Source organism: Antechinus flavipes, chromosome 1 (assembly GCF_016432865.1).
Source record: "Antechinus flavipes isolate AdamAnt ecotype Samford, QLD, Australia chromosome 1, AdamAnt_v2, whole genome shotgun sequence".
Lineage (NCBI taxonomy): Eukaryota > Metazoa > Chordata > Mammalia > Dasyuromorphia > Dasyuridae > Antechinus > Antechinus flavipes.
Genome location: NC_067398.1, coordinates 14,344,007 through 14,366,818, shown reverse-complemented (window position 1 = coordinate 14,366,818; position 22,812 = coordinate 14,344,007). Strand labels below are relative to the sequence as shown.

The 22,812-nt window shown below is 42.0% G+C and overlaps 1 protein-coding gene across 1 annotated transcript in view; it reads right to left on the bottom strand.

Moving 5' to 3' along the window:
• Positions 1-16,204, bottom strand: part of BBS9 (Bardet-Biedl syndrome 9) — a 201,979-nt gene extending 185,775 nt beyond the window's left edge. Inside the window, exons 1-4 of the mRNA XM_051970279.1 lie at positions 16,054-16,204; positions 13,565-13,771; positions 7,123-7,199; positions 3,718-3,771 (exon numbers count right to left, since the gene is read on the bottom strand). Of these exons, the coding sequence (XP_051826239.1) occupies positions 3,718-3,771; positions 7,123-7,199; positions 13,565-13,771; positions 16,054-16,204 (489 nt within the window). The remainder of the gene's footprint in view (positions 1-3,717; positions 3,772-7,122; positions 7,200-13,564; positions 13,772-16,053) is intronic.
• Between the last annotated feature and the right edge of the window lie 6,608 nt (positions 16,205-22,812).

Here is a 22,812-nt window from a genome sequence, read left to right as displayed (position 1 = left end):
GAGGGCGAGGTCACTGCCTTCTTTCCAACACCAAAGCGAACCAACCACGTGCCAAGCATTCGCCCACCGGAACTAAATTAAACCATCCTCACTTTCTCTGCTTTAAAAAATAAAGCCAACAGCTGAAGACAAGAAACAAACAGGAGAGCCTTTAGCTAGGGTCTGTGCTACTGCTGTTCCCCACCCAAATTGATACTGAATTACATCCAAGAGGGGTTCACTCTTGGGTATCTGGTTGACGTGTGTCGTGTGATATGATATCCACAATCCTCCGATTTATTGGGCGCCAACAATACAACAGGGGTAATCGAAGAAATAACCACAGGATCCAAGAAGTGGGTCAGAAAGTCCAAAATGTTAACCAAGACTTGGCTTAGAGTAAATCTTCTATTTGAACTGGGCGAAAGAGGCAAATTTGCAGGAGTGGGTGGGGGAGAATAATTTAAGGATTTTCCATGGTATTTCTAGCTTCCTTTGCAAATTGAAATACAATCCTTAGGAAACATGAGCCCGCATTTTCATCCTTGTTATATAAGCATAACCCCAAAGAGCTTCCTGGTTGCTGGATAGATGGTCACGCATCATGAGCCCAAACTGAAGGTAGCCCTCATCTTCACTCACTTGGAACGGATGGAAAAAATGGTCTCCATTAAGAGGATTTATTTACTATCCTGGAAATGTATATGGCCGCACATCTTGGCTGCCATTGTGATACATAACCATAAGGGGAGATTTATGTCTGAACTCTGCAGAGAAGCCATCGGGCTGAATCGAGGGGTCCCCACGCCATAATCTGACAGGTCTTGCACAAATCTCTTGAGGGTACAGAACCGTCGATTTAGAAGAGACTTCAAAGATCAATGAGCCCAAAGCTATCCCATTGCAGATGAGGAAACTGAGACCTAAGGTGGTGCAGGCTGTACGTGGCAGGGCCAGCATTCACAGCCAGATCTTCCCACTAAACAGTACCGCTCAGCAAGAAGACACAAAATGTACAACTCAGCCATCTAGACTAGGGAAGACTCTTCTAGTAAAGGAGATGGTTCTGCCTAGTCCCTTAATGTGATGTTGCTGCTCCATGGGAAAACCCAACGTGGGAACAGGAGGCAAAAGTCTCCCATCCTCTTGTCCTACAAAGGACATAGAAGGGAATGACTTGGTCAGCATCATCCAGGCAAGAAGGCCCAGGGAGCTTGAACCCAGATCTACAGATTCTACAGAGGAGTCATGTAGGCACAAAATACTTCTGACTCGATATGCAGGATGCACCATCCAAAGCCCTCCAAAGCCCAGCTGCAGATCATTCCTGAAACTCAGTGTTTTTACTGTGCAAGCACTTGACTTCTTGCCACTAATGCTTTTCTAAACTAAGTAGCATTAAGGGGATGGAGTTTTTGATTGGATTTGGGAGTTGGGGGAGAGAAAACTGGAGAAGACCACCCTTGTTTCCCATGGCAGAATCCCAAAAAAGGAGCTTGGGGAGCAGTTACACATGTGGGCTGCTTTCAGAGCAGAGCCAAAGAGCCCAAATGGAGCCACCAGTTGGATCCAGGGAAAACTAACCCAACTGGCAATGTTCCACGCCCTCCAAGGGCAGCAACCAAGAATCCGAGTAGTCGTGTGTGTATATGTGTGCAAACATGTGTATATATATGTATGCAAGTACATGTGTATGCATATGTTTGTGTATGAAGGGTGAGAAAGTGATGAGAGACAGAGAAAGGGGAGAAAGGGAGGGAGAAAGAGAGAGACGAGGAAAGAGGGAGACAGACAGAAACAGGGAGGGAGAGGGCACCAAGCAAGTTTTGCCTGAACTGCCAAAATCCACAATCTTCTGGTTTCCAGCACTAAGGAAATGATAACTGGGTTTTTTCCCCAAAAGAATAGTGCTTAGCAGGCCATACACTAAATGCCCAAGAAACATATGAGTTTGGTTTCTGGCACACTGAAAGGGGAGGCCGACCGGTGCAGCAGACAGAAGCTGGCTTCTGGATCAGGAAGCAATGGATCGATGAGCTGCATTTGCTCGGTTCCCCTCGCTGCTGCGTGCTGCACTTAGCACCGGGCTACCCGTGCAGAGAATCAATCGGTCCTGACTCCTCAGAAGGGGAAACAACAAATGCATCAAAGGTAGACTTGTGATTTTATGGGCACAGGGAATTCCCAGGAGAGGAAACTCCATCTCCTCATGGTGATTGGTGCCCTCTTTACAATTCTGTTGTAGTCTCGGAGTTGCCTAGAGTACTGAGGGATTTATATATTTATAAATTTATATATAAATATTATATATATCAGGGGCAGGGCTTAGATCTACTACCCAATGCCGCCTCTGGCACAGATAAGTATTTCCAGGTAATTCCAAGGTAATTAAGGAGATCAGCAATGGGGACAGGGGTTTCCATAAAGGGGGAAGCCCGAGGTAAGCATCGCATCTCAGGCACAGGAGGCAGCAAGCATAAGGGCAGGGACCAGAGAAGAGAATACAGCAGTCTGTGGTGAGTGGGGAGGGGCTCTGAAGGCCACAACTTTAAGTTTCTACTTAACCTTGGAGACAATAAGGAGCCACTGCTGGTTTTGGAGCAGTGGAGAGGGGTGGGCCACAGCATGAGGTGAAGCAGAGAGTGTCTGCAAAGGCAGCGGTCATCAAACTGAGGAGCAGAGCAACAGAGAGGGAAGGTGTAAGAGGAAGAACGACAGGAGGGAGAGTCAAGGAAGACTCAGTGGATGGGAAGCCACAGGACCAGAAGCATGGTGGTCCCAAGAAGCAGAATTACAGCATCACCGACAGAGCTGACAAGGACTGCAGAGGCCACTGAGGAGGCTGACCCCCTCATTTTCTAGATGAAGAAACAGTGGGAAAAGGAGGCCACGGAGGCAGGAAGTAACAGAGGTGAGAAGTGAGTTCGAATCCCCAGATTCTAGATCCACTGATCTCCCCATCATATAAAGCTGCCTCCCAATGACATTTATAGAAAGATGAAAAATAGGTGTTCCATTGTGGATAGGGAGATTGGGAGTCTATGGGAAACCCAAAGTGGAAATGTCCTGGCAGCTGGGTGCAGACTGGGCAGGAGACAGGAGGATAAAGGCAGAGTTGGGAGACATCTGCACTCATCAAACTCATGGAAACAAACACAGAAGGCTGCTAGGGCGGGGGAGAATAGCTGCATGAAGTCCAGGCTCCACAGAGTATCTTCCTTCCCTCTACCACCAACTTCACCGAAGAACAAGGCCGGAACGATCCGTCTCACATGTTGCAGAAGTGGCTTGGAATCAAGCAACCACAGAATGCCCAGGTCATCGGAAAGGTTCTGATTCCAGACGAGGGGCGATCCTCTGCCTTGTTACACTGTCAGGCTCTGGAAGCGAGCCCTGGTGAGTGCAATCTCCTGCATCTCTCGCCGCCCCTCCGATTCCCCATGAGATACGGATGATTTCGCCAAAACCTCACATGTCCAGGCCCAGCCACGTGAAGGCTGCAGGGCGACCCTTAGCCTTCCCTTCCATCCAAAAACAGTCCTAAATGAGACTCATGCCACAGCGTACCTCATCAGGAAATTTGTCACCACAGATAAGGCCGTCTCCCTGCTGAAACCCCTGAAACATGAATCCCCCTGGAGGCTTTACTGCCCATTTCGTGAGCTACTTGAAGGGAAAACGGCAGGATGAAATGTGGGCTACTGTCTGGCACGCGGCCACCTAGGGTTAGCTCAATACCTTCACTGTGACAGAGGGGACGACTTCGGCTCCCACTTCATTGCTGGTGGCTTGCTGTGGAGACAGAAAGAGAGAATCAGGAAACGGGGGATAGCAGGGGGGAAGGGGGCGAGCGATCACAATATTACACATGAATGAGTGAATACAATGGATGCAATATAAACTCCCCACCATCAAACAGCTAAACAGGGAATTGACTGTAAAGGATTTATCACTCTGATGACAGACTAAAATATACAACGAAGATTTTAATACCTCCTCTTTTAGGGAGACATAAACTCAGATTTAAAAGATCCCACAGAAAGGAGGAGAGAAAAGGTCACACGCTATATCACCAAAGACATTAATGTCCAATCTCTTTGAATGCTGAAACTATCTATTTCTCTAAACTTGATGTTTATGTTGCCTGTAAATCTCATCTTGTTTTCCATTCTGAAACGCCTTCCTTGTACATTCAATTGGAGAAAGGCTTCTCTCCTGAAGAGGAATCACATTCTCAGAGCTGCTCCTTAAGACTAAAAGATATTAAGTTTTTAAGGCTAAAAGACTTTGAATGTTAACTTCTGGTGACTGGTGATAATTATCCCCCCCCCCAAAAAAAAGAGACTTCCATAATTAGGTCAGCTGACTTTCTTTGGGATAGATTTTCTGCATTTTAAAAAGGTTTTGTCTCTAGAAGCAACTTTGTGTTCACTCTATATTTAAAATAAAAATAAAATTTGATCAATGGATTCTGCTCTGATAAGTGCAACTCAAATTCATGTCTTGGTAAGTGAGGGCAGATAGATAAAATAAAATTCCTATTCAACCAATGGAAAATAATTGATGATTTTGTTTCTTTACAAGGAATATCCAATAGAAATGCTTGTTTCTAGAACTACATAAAAAATTCAGAAATAAGAGATATAGTAGAATTTAGTGAGTGTATATATGTATATGTATAGTATGTATATATATATAAATATACATATATATACATATATATGTATATATATATATGTGTATATATATATATATATATATATATATATATATAGTGTGTGTGTGTGTGTATGTGTGTGTGTGTGTGTGTGTGTGTGTACACACAGATTGAGAGAAATAGTAGAAGGAGGAGGGGCAAAGATTGGACCAGGACAGGAAGAACTGGGCTCGAGACCTACATACGACAAAAGCATTATGGTCATGAGCCAAGGCTCCCAATCTCTCTAGACCTCCGGCAACCACTCACATGGAGCCAAGTAAAGGATGAGGTGAATTTAGTGTTAGCAGAGGAAGGCCCCGCATCCCTCCAAATCACAGATCCTTAAATTTATCGAAATAATATAAACTACATCGTTCATCTTATCAAGATCTGATCTTCCTTAATTGTGGGTAAAGAGGAGAGATGAATATGGAATGAATATGCAATCAAAAGACGTGAGTTCAAGTTCTAGACCTGCCACTTCCTATCAGTGTGACCATCAGCAAATCCCTTCCCTGACTCTCAATTTCCTCATTTGCAAAGGAGAGGGAGACTAGATGACTTATAAAATCCAAGATCCAAGCTTGATTTCAAACTGGGCTTTTCACTCAAAGAACAAAATTCTGTTTCTTCCATTTGCAAAGATAGAGCTAAAAATGAAATGTGCCCTTCTCTTTCCATTTTCTTAATACATGAACATCTTTGAGCATCTCAGTACTTGAGGAGCAGCACATCAAAAGCCATAAAACAGCATTCCCCCAAAAAGGAAAGGTAGAGAAGAAAGAATGCCATTTTAGCCGGGCTCATTATTTTTTCTATGTTTCCCAACAGTATTCCCTTAACTACTAGTGGCTGCTCTTTTACAAATGAATGATGGGTCCTGACAACAGTCGCATCAAAGGAGGTAGGATGGTGCTGGAAAAAGACCCCAGAGGAAAGAGTGAGGTAGATCACCACAATATCAAGTTTCTTGTCAAGGCCATTTCCTGAAAATACCTACAGTTGTTAGGATACCAAAAGGCAATCACTCATTCTAAATAACTTGTGTTGAAAGTCACCTAGGAAAAAAAATCTTGCAAAAGATGTGTGGCCCAAAGCCAAAAGACATCCCTCATGAAATGAGGAGAGGTGGGAGTGCCGGCTGGCCAATGAAAAGCCGCAGATCTCATGACCACGACATCGGGCCAGGTGAAAAACCACGCACTAAGTTGGAAGGTCTGGAACAGCGCCTGTGTACGTCAGGGCCTGCGTGGTAGCATGTTTTTAAAGCTCACTCCCTTCACTGAGCTATGGCATGGTGACGTGACTTGTATTATCCCTTGGGTCTCAGAGTTTGGACAGTTTGGACAGTGTGTCTTTGAAAATCGCATGAAAACGACTTATTATGCTAGGTTTCTGGCACTGAAGTGATTTCCAAGGCTGAATGACAGGGTAGGAGAGCTAAACACAGCCAACTCTCTGTGCTGGCTCATGGGGCTGAGTTGACCAACTCTGAAGTTTAGCCTCTTCACAGATCCCCTTGGCCCCAGAGTACGGACTGTGAAATGTGGCTTGCCAGAGTTCAATTAATCGCATGCATGGAGCAAAGGGACTGAGGAACCGGGCTGGCTGGCCGGGAACTGTCCGGTTGTAAGCCTCTGCGGACAACCCCTACTCTAAACCAACTTCTGCCCCGTTGTCGCTTTATAGCATCGGCCCCGGCAGAGAAGAAAAAAAGAGGAAAAATAAAGGTGCAGACGGCTCCCATTCCACAATGCTTTCAGGAAGCTAAATACTGCTGGGAGATCACTGGTCCCTCAAAAAAAGGGGGGGGACATACAGCTTCTTTGTAAGAGAGATACCAACCCAAGCAACAAGGCTTATGGTTCTAAGAGACTATGGATGAAGCTCAATCAACTGTAGACCTGTAAAGGAAGTTATCAGAGCCTATTAGGAGACTTTAAGGAGCTGTGATTTCACCAGTATGATTCTGCCCTCCCCCATTATGATAACAATCCTTCTCTGCCTTTGAACATGAGCTGTTTTGGCCATGCCCTTCATCCAGGCTCCAGCGAGCCTCTCTAAATTTAGCTGGGCTGGACCTCACACCAAGGGACTCTGCTCATCATGTGCACGTCAGCTGAACCCCATCTGGTTGCCCACCGGACGTATGTGCCCGAGGTCCTCGGCTCGGCCTGATTGAGAGAAGAGATATCTGGCCCTCTTAAAACTCTTATGTGCACAGACAGGTGCCTAAGGAAATGGACAGGCAGGTGCTACCAGCTACTGCTGCTGCATCTCTCCCTTGTAGGGAGCAAGGAAGGGCGTTATTTTGGAGCTAACCAAGCCCAAACTGACCTTCTGAAATTTCTACTTGGACCTTAATCCTATTTTGCATCCTCACCCCCATGACCAGCACTGATTCTTCACAACAATCCCCTGCCCCAAGAAATGAATTCACATACAGACACACTGTCCAGGGTGGAGGAGACGGTGGCAAAAACCGACAGAAAATCTTCTTTCTCAGACAGCGTCAGAGGACCTGCAAAGAAAGGTCCAAGTTAAATATTGCCACAGGAATGCTGGTCTTGCTCCCTAAAAACCATCATTAGAAATGGTTTCTCCATGTTTATTTTCCACTTTGGAAATAACTAATGTCATTGATTTTATAACAAATGTAAAAATCTCAGTTAAATGAAAAATATAACTTCAATAAAAGAGCATAAAATTTTAATTCTAAGCTATCAATTAAACTACAGAGAAATCTTCTTTAAATGTATTTTTATTATGAATTGCATAACCATCAACAAACATTCCAATATGCAAAGAAGTGGATTCCAGGATATGATTCGGCTTTTAGGTACATAGGAAATCTGACAATAAAGTAGCCACAAAGAGCACTTCTGTGCTCTTCTGAATCTTTCAATTTCTCGTGTCTGTTGCTTTCTCAATGCCTAGTTCCATGTTTTTCTCTATTTGCAACTCTACTGCATCACACTCATTCACTTCCAAACCCTGTAAGAAATGAGTAGTTTCAGATTGATTTCAAAAAAGCCTGAAAACCCCGAACTGATTCCGAGCAAAGTGAGCAGAACCAGAGCATTGTATACGGCAACAGCAAGACTACGTGGAGATCAACTAGGACAGATTTAGCTCTTCTCAGCAATGTGGTGATCCAAGGCAATTCCAACAGATTTGGGAGGGAAAATGCCATCCACATTGAGAGGGAGAACAATGGAGACTGAATGTGGATCGAAGAATAGGATTTTCATAGAGAAAGAATGGATGAACTAGAGTGGGTGGAGAGAGGGAATAGTGATTTCGGGATTTGTTCATTGATTGTATATGTGGTAAGTGTGGGAAAAGAGGAAAAGAAGGAAAGGAGAGGGAAAGAAAGGAGGAGGAGGGAGGGAGGGAAGGAAGGAGATAAGGAAGGAAGGAAGGGAGGAAGGGAGGAAGGGAGGAAGGGAGGAAGGGAGGAAGGAAGGAAGGAAGGAAGGAAGGAAGGAAGGAAGGAAGGAAGGAAGGAAGGAAGGAAGGAAGGAAGGAAGGAAAGAAGGAAAGAAGGGACAACCAAATTTAGAAGCCTCTACCAGCCTGGCAGTGAGGAAATGCTCTCCCCAAGTCATTCCTACAATCTGACCATCATCAGGCCAGCTTCCCCCACTTTGGGGTTTCTTGAGGCAATAATGGAAAATTCGTTTAATACCCTATTCTAGGACACACAGAAATAGTCCTGCCTTATAAATCTGTGACTGTCAAGAGGGATGAGACTAGCTCAGCATGAATACCTTACTACAGACACTCTATCTATGCACCTCGTTTCTGACCTGTTGTCTCCCCGACTAGGATGTGAGTCCCTGGAGGACAGGGCCTGGAACAACAATTTATTAATTAAATAATAAATGCTTGTTGACTGGCTGGCAACACGTATAGATACATATGTATTATGTGCATATAGAGACATATGTAAGTGGGTGGGTGCATTTGGGCACAGTGATGTTATGGAAGGCCTCAGACCTCACCAACTGTGTGACTCACCTCTGTTTGCCTCAGTTCCCTCATTTATAAAATTAGCAGGAGAAGGAAATGGCCGTTCCAGCCTCTTTGCCAGGAAAACCCCAAATGGAGCATCACAAAGCACAAGACACGACTGAACAATTCAACAATAAAACCTGAGAGCACATGTGGGTGTGTATTTGTAAACATGGACATAACGTGCACACAGATGTGCGTAACCTTGTTTGATCCAAAGTGGAATGGGTTACAAGCTCCCCCCGAAGCAGCTGCTGGACAAACACCAGTGGGGATGGTGGAGAAGGAGCTTATATAAATTAGACAACTGAAGTCCCTTCCAACTGAATAGAACTTTTCACATATGAGTACTACGTTTGATAAATTTAAGTCAATGAATCAGAATAGTGGATATTTAAGTACATAATGATCAACAAAATGTTTAGCATTTTGACTTTAAACATATATTTGATATCAAGAAACTTTTAATACTTTTATTTGTAAAATGACAAATCATTTTCACAAAAAAAGGATTTAATAGTCTGTATCCTCATATATTTTGCAGAGAAATAATATTTTCTCCTTTTAAAAAATAAATTGATTTGTCATTTTGACCAATATTTTAATTTTTTAATATTTTTCCCAATCACATGTAAAAACAATTTTAATATTTTTTTCAAATTTTGGGTTTCAAATTTTCTCCCTCTTGTCTCTCTCCCCATTGAGAAGACAAACAATTTGACAGGGATTATACATATATAGTCATGCATTTTCCATATAATGAATTTATATGGATTATATATATCTAATAGTCATGCATTTTCCATTTTCCATTCCACATTTTCATATAAATCATTCTGAGAAAGAAACAAAGACAAAAAAAAAAAACAAGAAAAATGATGGAAGTAAAAAAAAAAATATATATATATATATATATATATATATATATATATATCTTTGATCTCCATTCAGGCATTACCAGCCCTTCTTTCATCATAAGTTCTTCAGAATTGTCCTGGATCACTGTGTTGCTGAGAATAGCTACATTATCCAGAGTGGATCATCATACAATATTGCTATTACTGGGTACAAAGTTCTCCTGGTGGTGCTCATTTCACTTTGCATCGGTTCATATAAGTCTTTCCATTTTTTTCTAAGAGCATTCTGCTCATCATTTCTTAAAGCACAATAGCATTCTATCACAATCCTATACAACTTGTTCAGCCACTCTCCAATCGATGGACATTCCCCAATTTCCAATTATTTGCCGCCACTAAAAGATCTATTATAAATATTTTTGTACACATAGATGTTTTTCTTTTTTTTTTTTTTAATCTTTTTGGGATACAGATCCAGTAATGGCATTGCTGAGAGTATGATACAGTTTTATATAGCCTTCTGGGTATAATTCCAAATTGCTCTCCAGAACGGTTGAATCGATATACAACTTTACCAAAAGTATGTTATATTTTTATAATTTTATGTTTTATTTTTAATTTGTGTTTTCATTTTCCCATCAACATTTGTTATTTTCCTTTTCCGTCATATTGGCCAATCTGAAAATATGAAGTAGTAGTTCAGTTGTTTTAATTTGCATTTTTTCACATGATTAAAGCTTTGATTAATTACTCTGTCTGAAAACTAGTTCTTCATATCCTTTGACCATTTATCAATTGAGGAATGCTTCTTATTTCTATAAATCTGATTCAGTTTTCCTATGTTTGAGAAGAAAAAAGAGAAACTCATTGTAAAAAGTGTTTTTCACAGGAATGATTATCAAATATTTCCTTCCATCCTGTTTTCCCCATTTATCCTGCTCTCTCTCTCCTATTACCATTCTCAAAGTTTTGCTTCTGACTTTTATCTTTCCCAAGCTGCCCTTTTTTCTATCAGCTCCTCTCCCAACACTTTCTCTTATCCCCTTCCTTTCTATATGAGATTTCTACACTGAATTGAGTGTGCACATTATTTTCTGTTTGAGATAATTCTAACGAGAGTAAGATTCATGTACTTCCTCCCCCACTTCCCACTGTAAAATCTCTTTTAGGCCTCTTTTACATCAGATAATTTATCCTATTCTACCCATTCCTTTTCCCTTTCCCAGTGCATTCTTCTTTCTCATCCCTTAACTTTATTTTTTAGATAATCATACCATCACATTCAAATTCACACTTCTATTTCTAACTGCCCTAATAAGTATCTGAGGCCAGATTTGAACTCAGGAAGATGAGACTTTCTGATTCCCAGCACTCTATCCACCTCCAATGGTCCTGATCTATATCTGGCCACCGGACCCAAACGGCTCCGGAGGGGAAACTGAGGCAGGTGACCTTGCCCAGCCTCCCTCACTAAAATCCAATTCTCTTGCACGTCATGGCATCTCCTCCCCGATCTCATGGGCCTACAAGAACAAAGGGCAAACAATAACCACCTAATAATGAGAAAGTTTAAAGAGTTAGAAATATCATCTTCCCATGTAGGAATTATAAAGCATTTCACCTTATCAAATTCCTTATGGTATCTCTTTCCTGTCTACCTTTTTACGCCTCTTTTGCATCTTGCATTTTAAATCACATTTTCTTGTGCTATATGAATGTTATGGAATATTATTGTTCTGTAATAAAAATGACCAGCAGGATGAATACAGAGATGCTTAGAGAGACTTACAGGAACTGATGCTGAGTGAAATGAGCAGAACCAGGAGATCATTATATACTTCAACAACGATACTGTTTGAGGATGTATTCTGATGGAAGTGGACTTCTTCGACAAAGAGAAGCTCTAACTCAGTTTCAATTGATCAAGGATGGACAGAAGCAGCTACACCCAAAGAAGGAACACTGGGAAATGAATATAAACTACATGCATTTTTGTTTTTCTTCCCAGGTTATTTTTACCTTCTGAATCCAATTCTCCCTGTGCAACAAGAGAACTGTTTGGTTCTGCACACATATATTGTATCTAGAATATACTGCAACATATTTAACTTGTATAGGACTGCTTGCCATCTGGGGGAGGGGGTGGAGGGAAGGAGGGGAAAAGTCAGAACAGAAGTGAGTGCAAGGGATGATGTTGTAAAAAAAAAAAATTACCCAAGCATGGGCTCTGTCAATAAAAAGTTATTTTAAAAAAATAAAGCCATTTCAAGAACTATTAAAAAAAATTAAATTACATTTTCTATGCAGCTCTGATCTTTTCATCAGAAATGCTATAAAAATCCTTTATTTCACTGAATATCCATTTTTCCCCTCAAGGAGTATACTCAGTTTTGCAGGATAGGTGATTCTTGGTTGTAATCCTAGCCCCTCTGCCCTCTAGGATATCACACTCCAAACCTCCAATCCTTTCCTGTATTTAACCTTATATTATCCTGATGGCAGCTCCACAATATTTCTATTGTTTCTTTTCGGCTGCTTGCAGCATTTTCTCCTTTTTCTGAGGGGTCTGGAATTTGGCTGTAATGTTCCTGGAAGTTTTCATTTTTGCATCTCTTTCAGGAAGTGCCAATTAAGTTGAAATGGCTAGGTGGTGTGGTGGACAGAGTGCTGGGCCTAGAGTCAGGAAGATCTGAGTTCAAATTCTACCTCAGACACTCACTGGCTTTGTGATCCTGAACAAGTTATTATTTAAGATCTCTTAGCCTCCATTTCTTCAACTATAAAAACAGGGATAATTTTTTTAAAACCTCCAGTTTTGTTTGTGAGGATCAAACAAGATATTATTTCTAAAACTCTTAGTATGGTGCCTCAGTATATATTCTAGTATATATACTATATATAGTACATATCAGGGGTCCTCAAATTTTTTAAATAGGGGGCCAGTTCACTGTCCCTCAGACTGTTGGAGGGTCTGAGCCTTTGAATTTTGAAAATTCTCAGTTTGCTTTCTTCCTTTAAAAATGTAATAAAAGAACATGATCAGGACTGCATCATAATTCCACTTGAATCTATGTTACCAACTTTAAAATAATCTGTATTTTATCTAACACTCTAAGAGAATCAGAGCAACAACATCTTTATGAAATAGAATCTAATGTATAGAAGTGGGTGTGGTAAAGGAAGGAGGAAGGGAGTTTGGTTCATTTGTTTTCCTTGGCTTTTGATGCTACACTTCTCTTATTATTCCTACTTGTTCCAACATCGCTTTTCATTTAAAAAGTCCATATTTTCTCCCATTTAAAAGAAAAACCAATACACTGACCTGATGCTGAAAAGTAATGTTTTTCATATGCCTAATGAAAAGCATTAGGTTTTGCTATTTGAGAAAAATATTTCATCATAAAATGACATCCTTAGGAATCAAATATAAAGTAATATTGGAGCACTGAAAACTCAAGATGGGAAACTACGGCTAGCAACTGACTTGTCATTAATTAGTGCACAATTGGTTACGCTCCTCCCAGGTGACTTCACAGTCACCCACGTAAATGGCACACACCAGTTACAGATACCTGCAATTTGGGGAAACAGTGTGGATACAACCGCACATCACTGTGTTGCTTTCCAAGAGGTAACAAAAGTGACTTCAGAAAACTTGAGAACATGAAGAAGCAAGGGATGAAAACGTTCCTATTCTCTCTAGCCCCCGATCCCGTCCCTCACCACGGGCATTTTCTGCTTACTTTAGATCATAAAGAAAAACACAAGGCCGGCCAACTTTTAAATCATATTAGCAAGAAGCACACCCCTAAGTAGGACACTGGTTTCCCATCAGCCTCTACACACAAATGAGACACAGATCCTCATGGGCTGAAGGCGAGGCTGTTTTCATAGATGTGATTTTGAACATCAGGAAACAAAAAGCAATCCCGCATATGCAGGAGACAAGATGCTTGCTCCCTGCATGCGCCAGGCTGTGACAGGAGGCCAGGCCGCAGAGCAGTCCTGTACATACCTGGGGATTTGTTGACGTCTCTGATGGTTTTCTGTAGCTCTTTCATTTCAACATCGAGCTCTTCATAGTTTATTTCTCTAGAGTCCACTTTGGGGGCTTGGAACAGAGACGGGTCTGTACCCAAGTAGGAGCACTGCAGATGGCCGTTATCACTCAGAGTGACAATCACGCCCTTCAGGCCTCTGCAGGAAGAAAGAAAAACATCAGCTCAATAAAAATTCAGGAGGAGCCTGGCTGAACTTTAACAAATCCCCTAAAGAAGAAAAAGCAACAACAACAGAATCTGATCATTCAAGAGCCTAAAAACGCCAAGGAGATATTCCCACCTAGAAGTGATGGCTTTGGAGTCCCAATTCAAATTGTTTTAAGAGATTTATGAGCAGAACCAAGAGAACATTATACACAGCAACAGTAAGATGATGTGACGATCAACTCTGATGGATGTGGCTCTTTTCAACAACGAGGTGATTCAAAGCAATTCCAAGAGACTTGGGATGAAAAGAGCAATCCACATCTCTATGAAGACTGAATGTGGCTCAAAACAGAGTATTTTCACCTTTTTTTGGTTGTTGTTTGTTTGCTTGCTTTTTTCCTTTCTCATATTTTTCCCCTTCTGAGCTGATTTTTTTTCTTGCACAGAGTGATGAATGTGAAATTATGTTGTAAAGAATCACATGTGTTTAACCGATATCAGATTGGGCAGGAAGCAGGGGGAAAGAGGGAGAAAAATCTGGAACACAAGGTTTTGCAAAGGTGAATGAGGAAAACTATGCATGTATTTGGAAAAATAAAATAATTTAAAAGAGAGATTTATGTTAATAGTGACTTGGACAGGCATAAAGCAAGCATCTGTGGTCCCATATTCACACCAGAGGGGTACGTCACTGTCCATCCACAGCATTTTCTCCCACCTGATTGCTATCCACATCTTCCCACAAATTCACCATAGAACATCTACACAACAAGCCTGGATGAAACGTTTGGTGTCTGAATATTCCATAAGAAATAATGCAATCTTGGCTATCGTTTACACTGGAGACCTTCCCTGGAGTCACTTAATATTTCTTGAAACTACTACTAGCTAGTTAGTACTTACTGAAGACTTTTGGTATTGAATACTTTCAATGTGTTATTTCATCTGATCTTCACAAGCACCTCGGGAGGACTATTTTATTATTTATTATATTATGTTACTTATATTATTAGTCCTATTTTTGAGATGAGGAAACTGAGGCTGAAAAACATGAAACAATTCACCCAGAGTTCCACAGGTAATTAGTATCTGGGACAAGATTTGAATTCAGTCCAGAGCTCTAGCCACTGAGCCACCAAGCTGCCTTCACTTCTTGCATGGAAGTCATCATTGGTAACCAGGTCCTAGTTGCATAGATGCTGTGGTAATTTACAGTCATAAATTACTGGAAATCCTAAGTGCTGAAAGGAGGATATGGGGGGAGAGGTGGAGTAATTGTGCAAACTCTAGACAACTTTCCGAAGACGTTCTAGCTTCTGTGTTGGTCTGATTCTGAACCAAGTTATATGTGGGTAAGTGTCCTGGTGGACTACTTGAAAGGCAGATGGTGGTGTAGTTGACGGAATACTAAGACTGGAGTCAGGAACTCCTGAGTTCAAATCTGGCCTCAGACACCTTACTATAAGTGTGATGGACAGTCATTTCACCTCACTTTGCCTCAGTTCCATCACCTACAAAATGGGGATCGTCACAGCCCCTTCTTCCAGATTAGTATGAAGAGTGACTGAGATAATGTCATAAAGTACTCAGCAGAGTGTCTGGACACAGGAGGTGCTTAGAAATGTTCATTATCATCATCATCACCCACATCTGCCCAGGTTATCTCCAAACAGAGAGATAGACACCCCGGCAAGGACTCATCTCCCCAAGTCATGACTGACCAAGGGCAGGAGGAGCCCCTGTGCAGAAAAGGCATCTTTTCGCATCTTTATTTTGCATATGTGGCTGTGACCAAAGAATGGGTCACTACGCCAGAGACGTGTCATTGATCCCAGCTTGATCTTCTTCTAGATCAAGGGAAGTGATCTGAACATTTGCCCTCTTGACAGTGTTCTGAAGACGAGGCTGCTCTGGGACAACCTTGGGGTCCTGACGTTCCTGCTAGGAAGGAAATTTAAAAATGGAACGGGAGACGATTTCACGGTGCAAGGAGGCCCTGAGGAAGAAACCCCCTCTGCCAACACAGTTCTCTGCCTTCTCTATTACTTATTTGCTAACTTATTAAGTTATATAGTATTATATTAAATATTAACTTACATAATTTTAAAGGGCTCCCTAGAGCACAAAGGTTAACTGACTTGGCCCAGGGTCATACAAAATAGATGTATCAGGGAAAGGATTTGAATCCACATTTTTCTCAGTTCTGAAGTCATTTCTATCTGAAATGCCAGGCTGTCTCCCACTGATTTCATCATATGTCCTAAGGCAACAAGAAATATCTTTTCACGATACCCACGGTTAGCTCCCTTTCTGGGGCTCATGATGGACATAAGCCAAAAGATGACATCACTAAGCCAAACAGGGTTGGTGGTTTCTATGCCAGTTTCCAAGATGGTGGTGGCAAGGGCATCTTCTCTGGAATCAGAGATTGTCAGCTCAAACACCATTTCTGGCACAACCTGTGTGCCCTGGAATAACTTCCAGGGGCCACAGATTCCTCCTTTGAGATCCCTTCAAGCTAAATCTCTACACTGGAAAAGGATGCAGCACAGAAATTTGGCCAAAAATTGACCATGATCCTCAAGTCCAATCAATATGTACTTTTTTTTTTTTTTTGCTGAAGCAATTAGGGTTAAGTGACTTGCCCAGGGTCATATAGCTAGGCAATCAATATGTACTTTGGCTATGCGCTACTCAGAAGCTTTACGACTTCCTGTCATGAATTCTTTCTTCCAAGTCAAGAGTCAGAAGGTACAAATATAGCAAGAACTAAAGGATACTTCCAAGATCTGTGATGTTATCACTATGGCTATTTACACCCACTATGCACTGTGCAATTCATCCATCCACTCCCATCCAGGGCCAATTTTGGTCATTCCTTTTTTGTAGGTCTTCCTCAGGAGGACCCACCCAGGGGGAAGATCTTTTTCTATCAATGGGACACCAATGCAACGGAGGTAACAAAATTAAAGAATCTGGGAACTGGAAGGAATCTTAGTATTCATCTAGTCCAACCCTCATACCAAGAGTAATTCCTTTTTCCAGCAAAGGCAAGGTAGCCCCTTTTCAAGGCAAACAACTCGTCGATGATACCTTTCTACATATAATCATTCCTAATGTGCAGCAGCCTGATTAAACCCATCATGAATCTACTACCCTCTGGATGACCTCTAATCTTTTTTCATCAGACCATGTGATTTTCTGTGATCCGGAGCCATATAACATCACAAAAAGCACACCAATGTTAAGATGGATTCTGATTTAGGGAGCCGGTTGAGGTCATTGAAACAATTATTTCATCAATGTCCTCTCTTTTCTTTTCCAATCTGGATCCATTATCTACATGCAATATTTCTTCAAGATATACTAGCTGTAGTTGATTCTATTGTGCTTTAAAAGCTACTGGGGAATCACATGGTCATCTGACTTCTAGGGCTCGAAATAAGCATTTAGAAAAAGTACACCATGAAAATACTTACAACTACATGTCAAAACTGTTGCAGAGTGTAATGGGCCCGAATTCTGGAGACGTATTCTTGAAACAAGGTGTTAACTCATCTCTAGTTCAGTATGATTGAGGCGTTAAATCAGTGGAATTAAGATAATGACGCTCTCAATCTGGAATTATGCCCAAAAAGTTATCAAACTGTGCATCCCCTTTGATCCACCAGTGTTACTACTGGGCTGATATCCCAAAGAGATACTAAACAAGGCAAAGGGACCTGTATGTGCCAAAATGTTTGTAGCAGCCCTATTTGTAGTGGCTTGAAACTGGAAATTGAATGGATGCCCATCAATTGGAGAATGGCTGGGTAAATTGTGGTATATGAATGTTATGGAATATTATTGTTCTGTAAGAAATGACCAGCAGGATGAATATAGAGAGGCTTGGAGAGATTTACATGAACTGATGCTGAGTGAAATGAGCAGAACCAGGAGATCATTATATACCTCAACAACAACACTGTTTGAGGATGTATTCTAATGGAAGTAGATTTCTTCAACAAAGAGAAGATCTAATTCAGTTTCAATTGATCAAGGATGGACAGAAGCAGCTCCACCCAAAGAAAGAACACTGGGAAATGAATGAAAACTGTTTGCATTTTTGTTTTTCTTCCTGGGTTATTTATACCTTCTGAATCCAATTCTCCCTGTGCAACAAGAGAACTGTTCGGTTCTGCACACATATATTGTATCTAGGATATACTGTGACATATTTAACATGTATAGGACTGCTTGCCATCTTGGGGAAGGGGGTGGAGGGAGGGAGGGGAAAAATCGGAACAGAAGTGAGTGAAAGGGATAATGTTGTGAAAAAAATTACCCTGGCATGGGTTCTGTCAATAAAAAGTTATAATTATTAGAAAAAAAAAAGATAATGATGCTCTACTTTACAGGTACTTAGTACTTAATATAGTTCTACAAGATTGACACCTACAATGATGTAATTATAATAGAGTATATGAGAGCCAACAAGGACTGGACGAGGGATATTCCATCTTTGATCAGGCTCCTGGTGGCTCTCCTTCATTTGTCCACTGAAACCAAGTCCCGTCTAAAGGCCCTTCAGAAATCTGGCCAGATCCCAAGTGAAGGAAACAGACTGTGAAGGAGGAAATAAAAAATCTGGGCTTTATCCCTGGCTATTCTCATGGTGATTACTCCGCTGAAACGAAGGCTGGTCTCAAGGCCTGTAGAAAGTGAACCAGAACATTACAGCAAAGGAAGAAGTAAATGAACACTAGAAGCTCAAAAGAGTCTTCCAAATTCAATTAACAGGTATCTTAATATTTAGGGGATTCTGTGCAAAAGTAAGCAGTAAGGAAAATAAAGAAAAGTATGCTGGAAAATTTGGTTAAAGAGTAATAAATGAAAGTAGCCAAAGGCCTAATTATGCAAGCATATAAAAAAGGACATTATATTCAAAGAAAGTTAAAAGACAATGAACACTGAGAAAACAAAATAATATCACACATGTTTAAAAAAAAGTATATCTGAATAGGAAACAACAGGAAAATGTGAGTCATTTTCAAATCAGCTATTTACAACCAGAACATCAATTTGTTAGAGCAAAGATAAAAATCACTATCAAATGAGGATAAAAGCGAAACGTGATATATAACTGAGGCAAATCAAAACTGACCTCTTTGAACAAGTTGTTGACATTGCAAACGGGAAATGAATAAAAGAATAGATACTGACACAGAACATTATCATTGTCTAGCAAAGTTCAAAAATGTAAATGAAGCATCACAGAAAAGTCAAAGGAGGACAGAAAACAGACAACAGAGAATTTTAGTCAGAAAAGTCGATCTCCCTGCCAAGCAGCGATATGGCAGCCAAGAGCAAAACAGGTTTAAAATATAAATCCATTGATAAAGTTGTACGGAGGATGCTGGAAGACCATAAAGAATATCACCTCATAAATGAGTAAGAAGCAGTGTGGGGAAACGACTCTAAAAAGTTTTGGCAAATAATCCGACTAACCTAGATCAGCCCTGGGGCATTTAGAGATAGAATCAGGGAAAAGTCAATGAACAGATGGGAGGAAATGGAAGAAAAAGCTGCAGAGATTTCTATACCTAACTCTTCTTCATGAACTGAGCCCTGAAGTAGAAATGACTCTTTAAAACTGTAAAGAACAAAGCTTGGAAGAGTTGAACTTGGACGTCTCTGCGGAGGGAGAAACAATTTGGAAGGTAGCGAAGGACTGACTACCCAGATATTTCAAAAAGAGAAGGACAAACCCCAAACACTCAGGAAACCATCAAAGATATTATTATGATGACTATTATCCACAAAAAGTGACTTTGAAAACATCATAACTACTGACCCTTATGAGAGGAGCGAGAGTGAAGAACTAGGTTCCAGTATTTTCTCTTACCCATTCTAGCCACGTCAGATCACTTTTCCTCCCAGTGTTCAAGTGATGTTCTAAGTCAGCAGGTTGTGAAAGAACTCCCAATATGTACGTAATAGGAGAGGGAATTCCTTCCCCGGAGACCCTGCCACTCACAAGGTCATGGGTCCAACAAAAGCCCCACCATCATGTCTACCTTTCTATCTCTACAAGACCTTGATGGGAATCCACACAGAACACAGCCCTGACAAAAGGAGGAGAAGGGGTGGGAAGGCTTCCCAAATAACCTGCAGCAGACCATGTCGTCCTGTCGCACATGATGGGAAGGTGTCTCTATGCCTACTAAGAGCACAGGGGGGAAACCTGTTGATTCAGCTGAGGCAACTCCTACCTTCAAGCAAGGGGAAAGGGAGTGAGAGTTGGTCAGGGATCCTCTGGCAGTCAGTCTGGGGAAGCTCATGGGCCCCTGCTCAGAACATTGTCTTTAAATAACTGAAGAAAAAATCCTAAATTGCTGTTAGAAGTTAGCAAAAGAAAGAGGCAAAATTTTTTTCATCCAAGTTCACAAATCTGCCTCAAGGGGCATCCTTTTAGGAAATAAACTCTGACCTCAAAGGCTCTCTCTCTAAAAAAAAAAAAAAAAAAAAAAAAAAAAAAAAAAAAAAAAAAAAAAAAAAGGCAAATCCCAGTTACAGGCCAAAATCATATAAGATTTCCTGAGAGTTAATAATGGACATCATTTTCCTATTAATTGTCACATAACACAAGACACACTGGCCAAAGGAGTTTGTCATTCATTGACCGAGTGCAAGGGATACTTCCCTGCCAACGTAGATGCAAGAGGGAGCTCTCCAGAAATCCCTACTGCATGTGACATGGTCCTAATAGCATCCAACCCCAGAGCGGCAAGAACTCCCTAAGGGAAGGCCATTTTTGGTCTGGAGTCCTAACTGCATGGATGGAGTTCCCGGGGAAGAAATCCTTTCTGTTGGTACAAAACAGCAGTTCTTTGACAGCTTGGAGTCTCACTTGGAGTGCTGGGATGTTAAGCATCTTGGTCAGGGGTGAGGGGGGAAAGAAAGGCTTCACCCTATGTTTTTTCTGACTCCAAAGCCGCTCTCTACTCACTATGGCATGCCAACTCTCTCTCCACTGGGAGGAGGGGCAGGAAGGGAAAGACAAGAAGAGAGAGAGAGAAAAGAGAGAGAGAAAGAGAAAGCAACGTGACAGAGAGACAGAAAAGAGGGAGGGAGGGAAGGAGAGACAGAGACAGAAAAGGAGATACAAGGTGGGAGGGAGGAAGAGAGACAGAGAGGGAGAGCATCGGGCCCCATGCTAAGCCTGGCTGGGGCCAGAAACACCAGAAGGCAGTCACCCCTCAAGGAGCTTATATCCTAATGAGGAAGAGCACAAAGAAGAGAAGACAAAATCGAAAATCAGGGTGACAGGGTTGGTAAATCATGCCCTGCACCCGGCTGGAGGGCCTCAGGAAGTGAGGGTCTAGGAGGTCACTGAGGAGGAGGTGGAGACCCCCCTCAGAAGGCTCCCTTAGGGGGAGCAGATCCACTCATCGGCTCTACTGTTGCCCAAGGGAACCCCTGGTTCAGATATCCTTTCGGTTCCTGCTCCTTCCTGGGGTACACCAGAGTCTGGCTGTTTCTAGGTCATTTCAGGAGATGGGAGCCATGCCAGGCCTGGGGCTTCGAAGCCAGAAGGAGCTCCATGGCAGCATGGCCAAAGGCCAATAAGGAAGGAGCCCCCAGATGAGCCGGGACGAAGTCTGCTGGCAGACAGCTCGAGGCACCTGCTGTGGGGCGGCCCCCGGGAGTGGAGGGAGCCAGCCTAGAAGCCTGGCACAGCCAGGCACAGGTCTTCTCTGGCACATGTTGGATGGAGGACCCCAGGTAGGTTACCCCATCCCGTCTCAGGGCTCTGAGTTATGGAGGAGGTGCTGGCCTGTCTTGGTAGATGGAAACTCCTCACCTGGGACTTCCGCATCCCTGTAAAATCCCAGGCCCTGCCGCTCTCCCTCTACGTTCATCCCCGAGACAGATCTCTAAAGCTCTCCAATGCAGGAAGTTCTCTGAAGGCTGGGATCAAATCATCTTTGTTTTTATCCAGAATCCCTGACACAACGCCTGGTAGGTAACAGTTATTTGGTAAGTGCTTGTGGACAATCTCCATGGGGCCAATGGGGCCAGAAGCCATGTGATCCCTGGAGCTCCAAAGGCCCAACCAACTCTGTCTACATTCAAGACAACCTAGGGAACTCTGACTTGCTTTACCATCTGCCATAGGTTCAGAGGTGCCCCCAGCCAAGCTGATGATGCCGGAGTTCCCAGCTGGCATCTCCTCAGCTTCCTGTGTGTTCGCAGCCCTTGGAGTCCAACACAGAGCATGGCCCCTGACTCACAGCTGCTGTAACCACACGCCATCCTGTGTCTGGCAAAGCGTCCGTGCAGCATGCAATCTCAACTGTTCTAATATTGGTATTTTATATGGAAATATATGTGCATGATTGCACAATAATCTCTAAATATTTACCATCTCAGGGAGGAAAAAGGTAGAAGGAAGGGAAGAACATTTGAAATTCAAACATTTGTTAAATGTTAAGAATTGTCTTTAAGTGCAGTTGGGGAAAAAAATAAAATATTTCCAAAAGGTTTTTATTATATACCATTTGATTCCCACAGGAACCACTAAGTAGTGTCATAGTGCAAAGAGCACCAGGCCAGGGGTAGGAAGATTCCTCTTCCCAAGTTCAAATCCAGCCTCAGACATTTGCGGGCTCTGTGACCATGGTCAAGTCACTTAACCGTGCCTGCCTCAGTTTCCTCATCTGTAAAACTGGCCGGAGAAGGAAATGGCAAACCACTCCGGTAGCTTTGCCAAGAAAACCCCAAAAGGGATCACAGAGAGTCAGGCGTGACTGAAAATGGCTGAACAACAAAATTTGATTATACATCATACTCCAGTCAAAGAAAGACTACATCCGAAGGGCCATTTTCAAGAGTGAAGCCTTCAAAATATGAAACAAATTACTCTGGTATCGAAAATAACTTGACTGTGCAAAGCGACTCCCACACACATATGGTAATCATTTGAAAAGCTATCTTTTATTGGATTCTGGTAATAACAACGGCATATGCTTTTTGTATGTCTACTCTTACAAAACAAAATTTTCACAACATAACC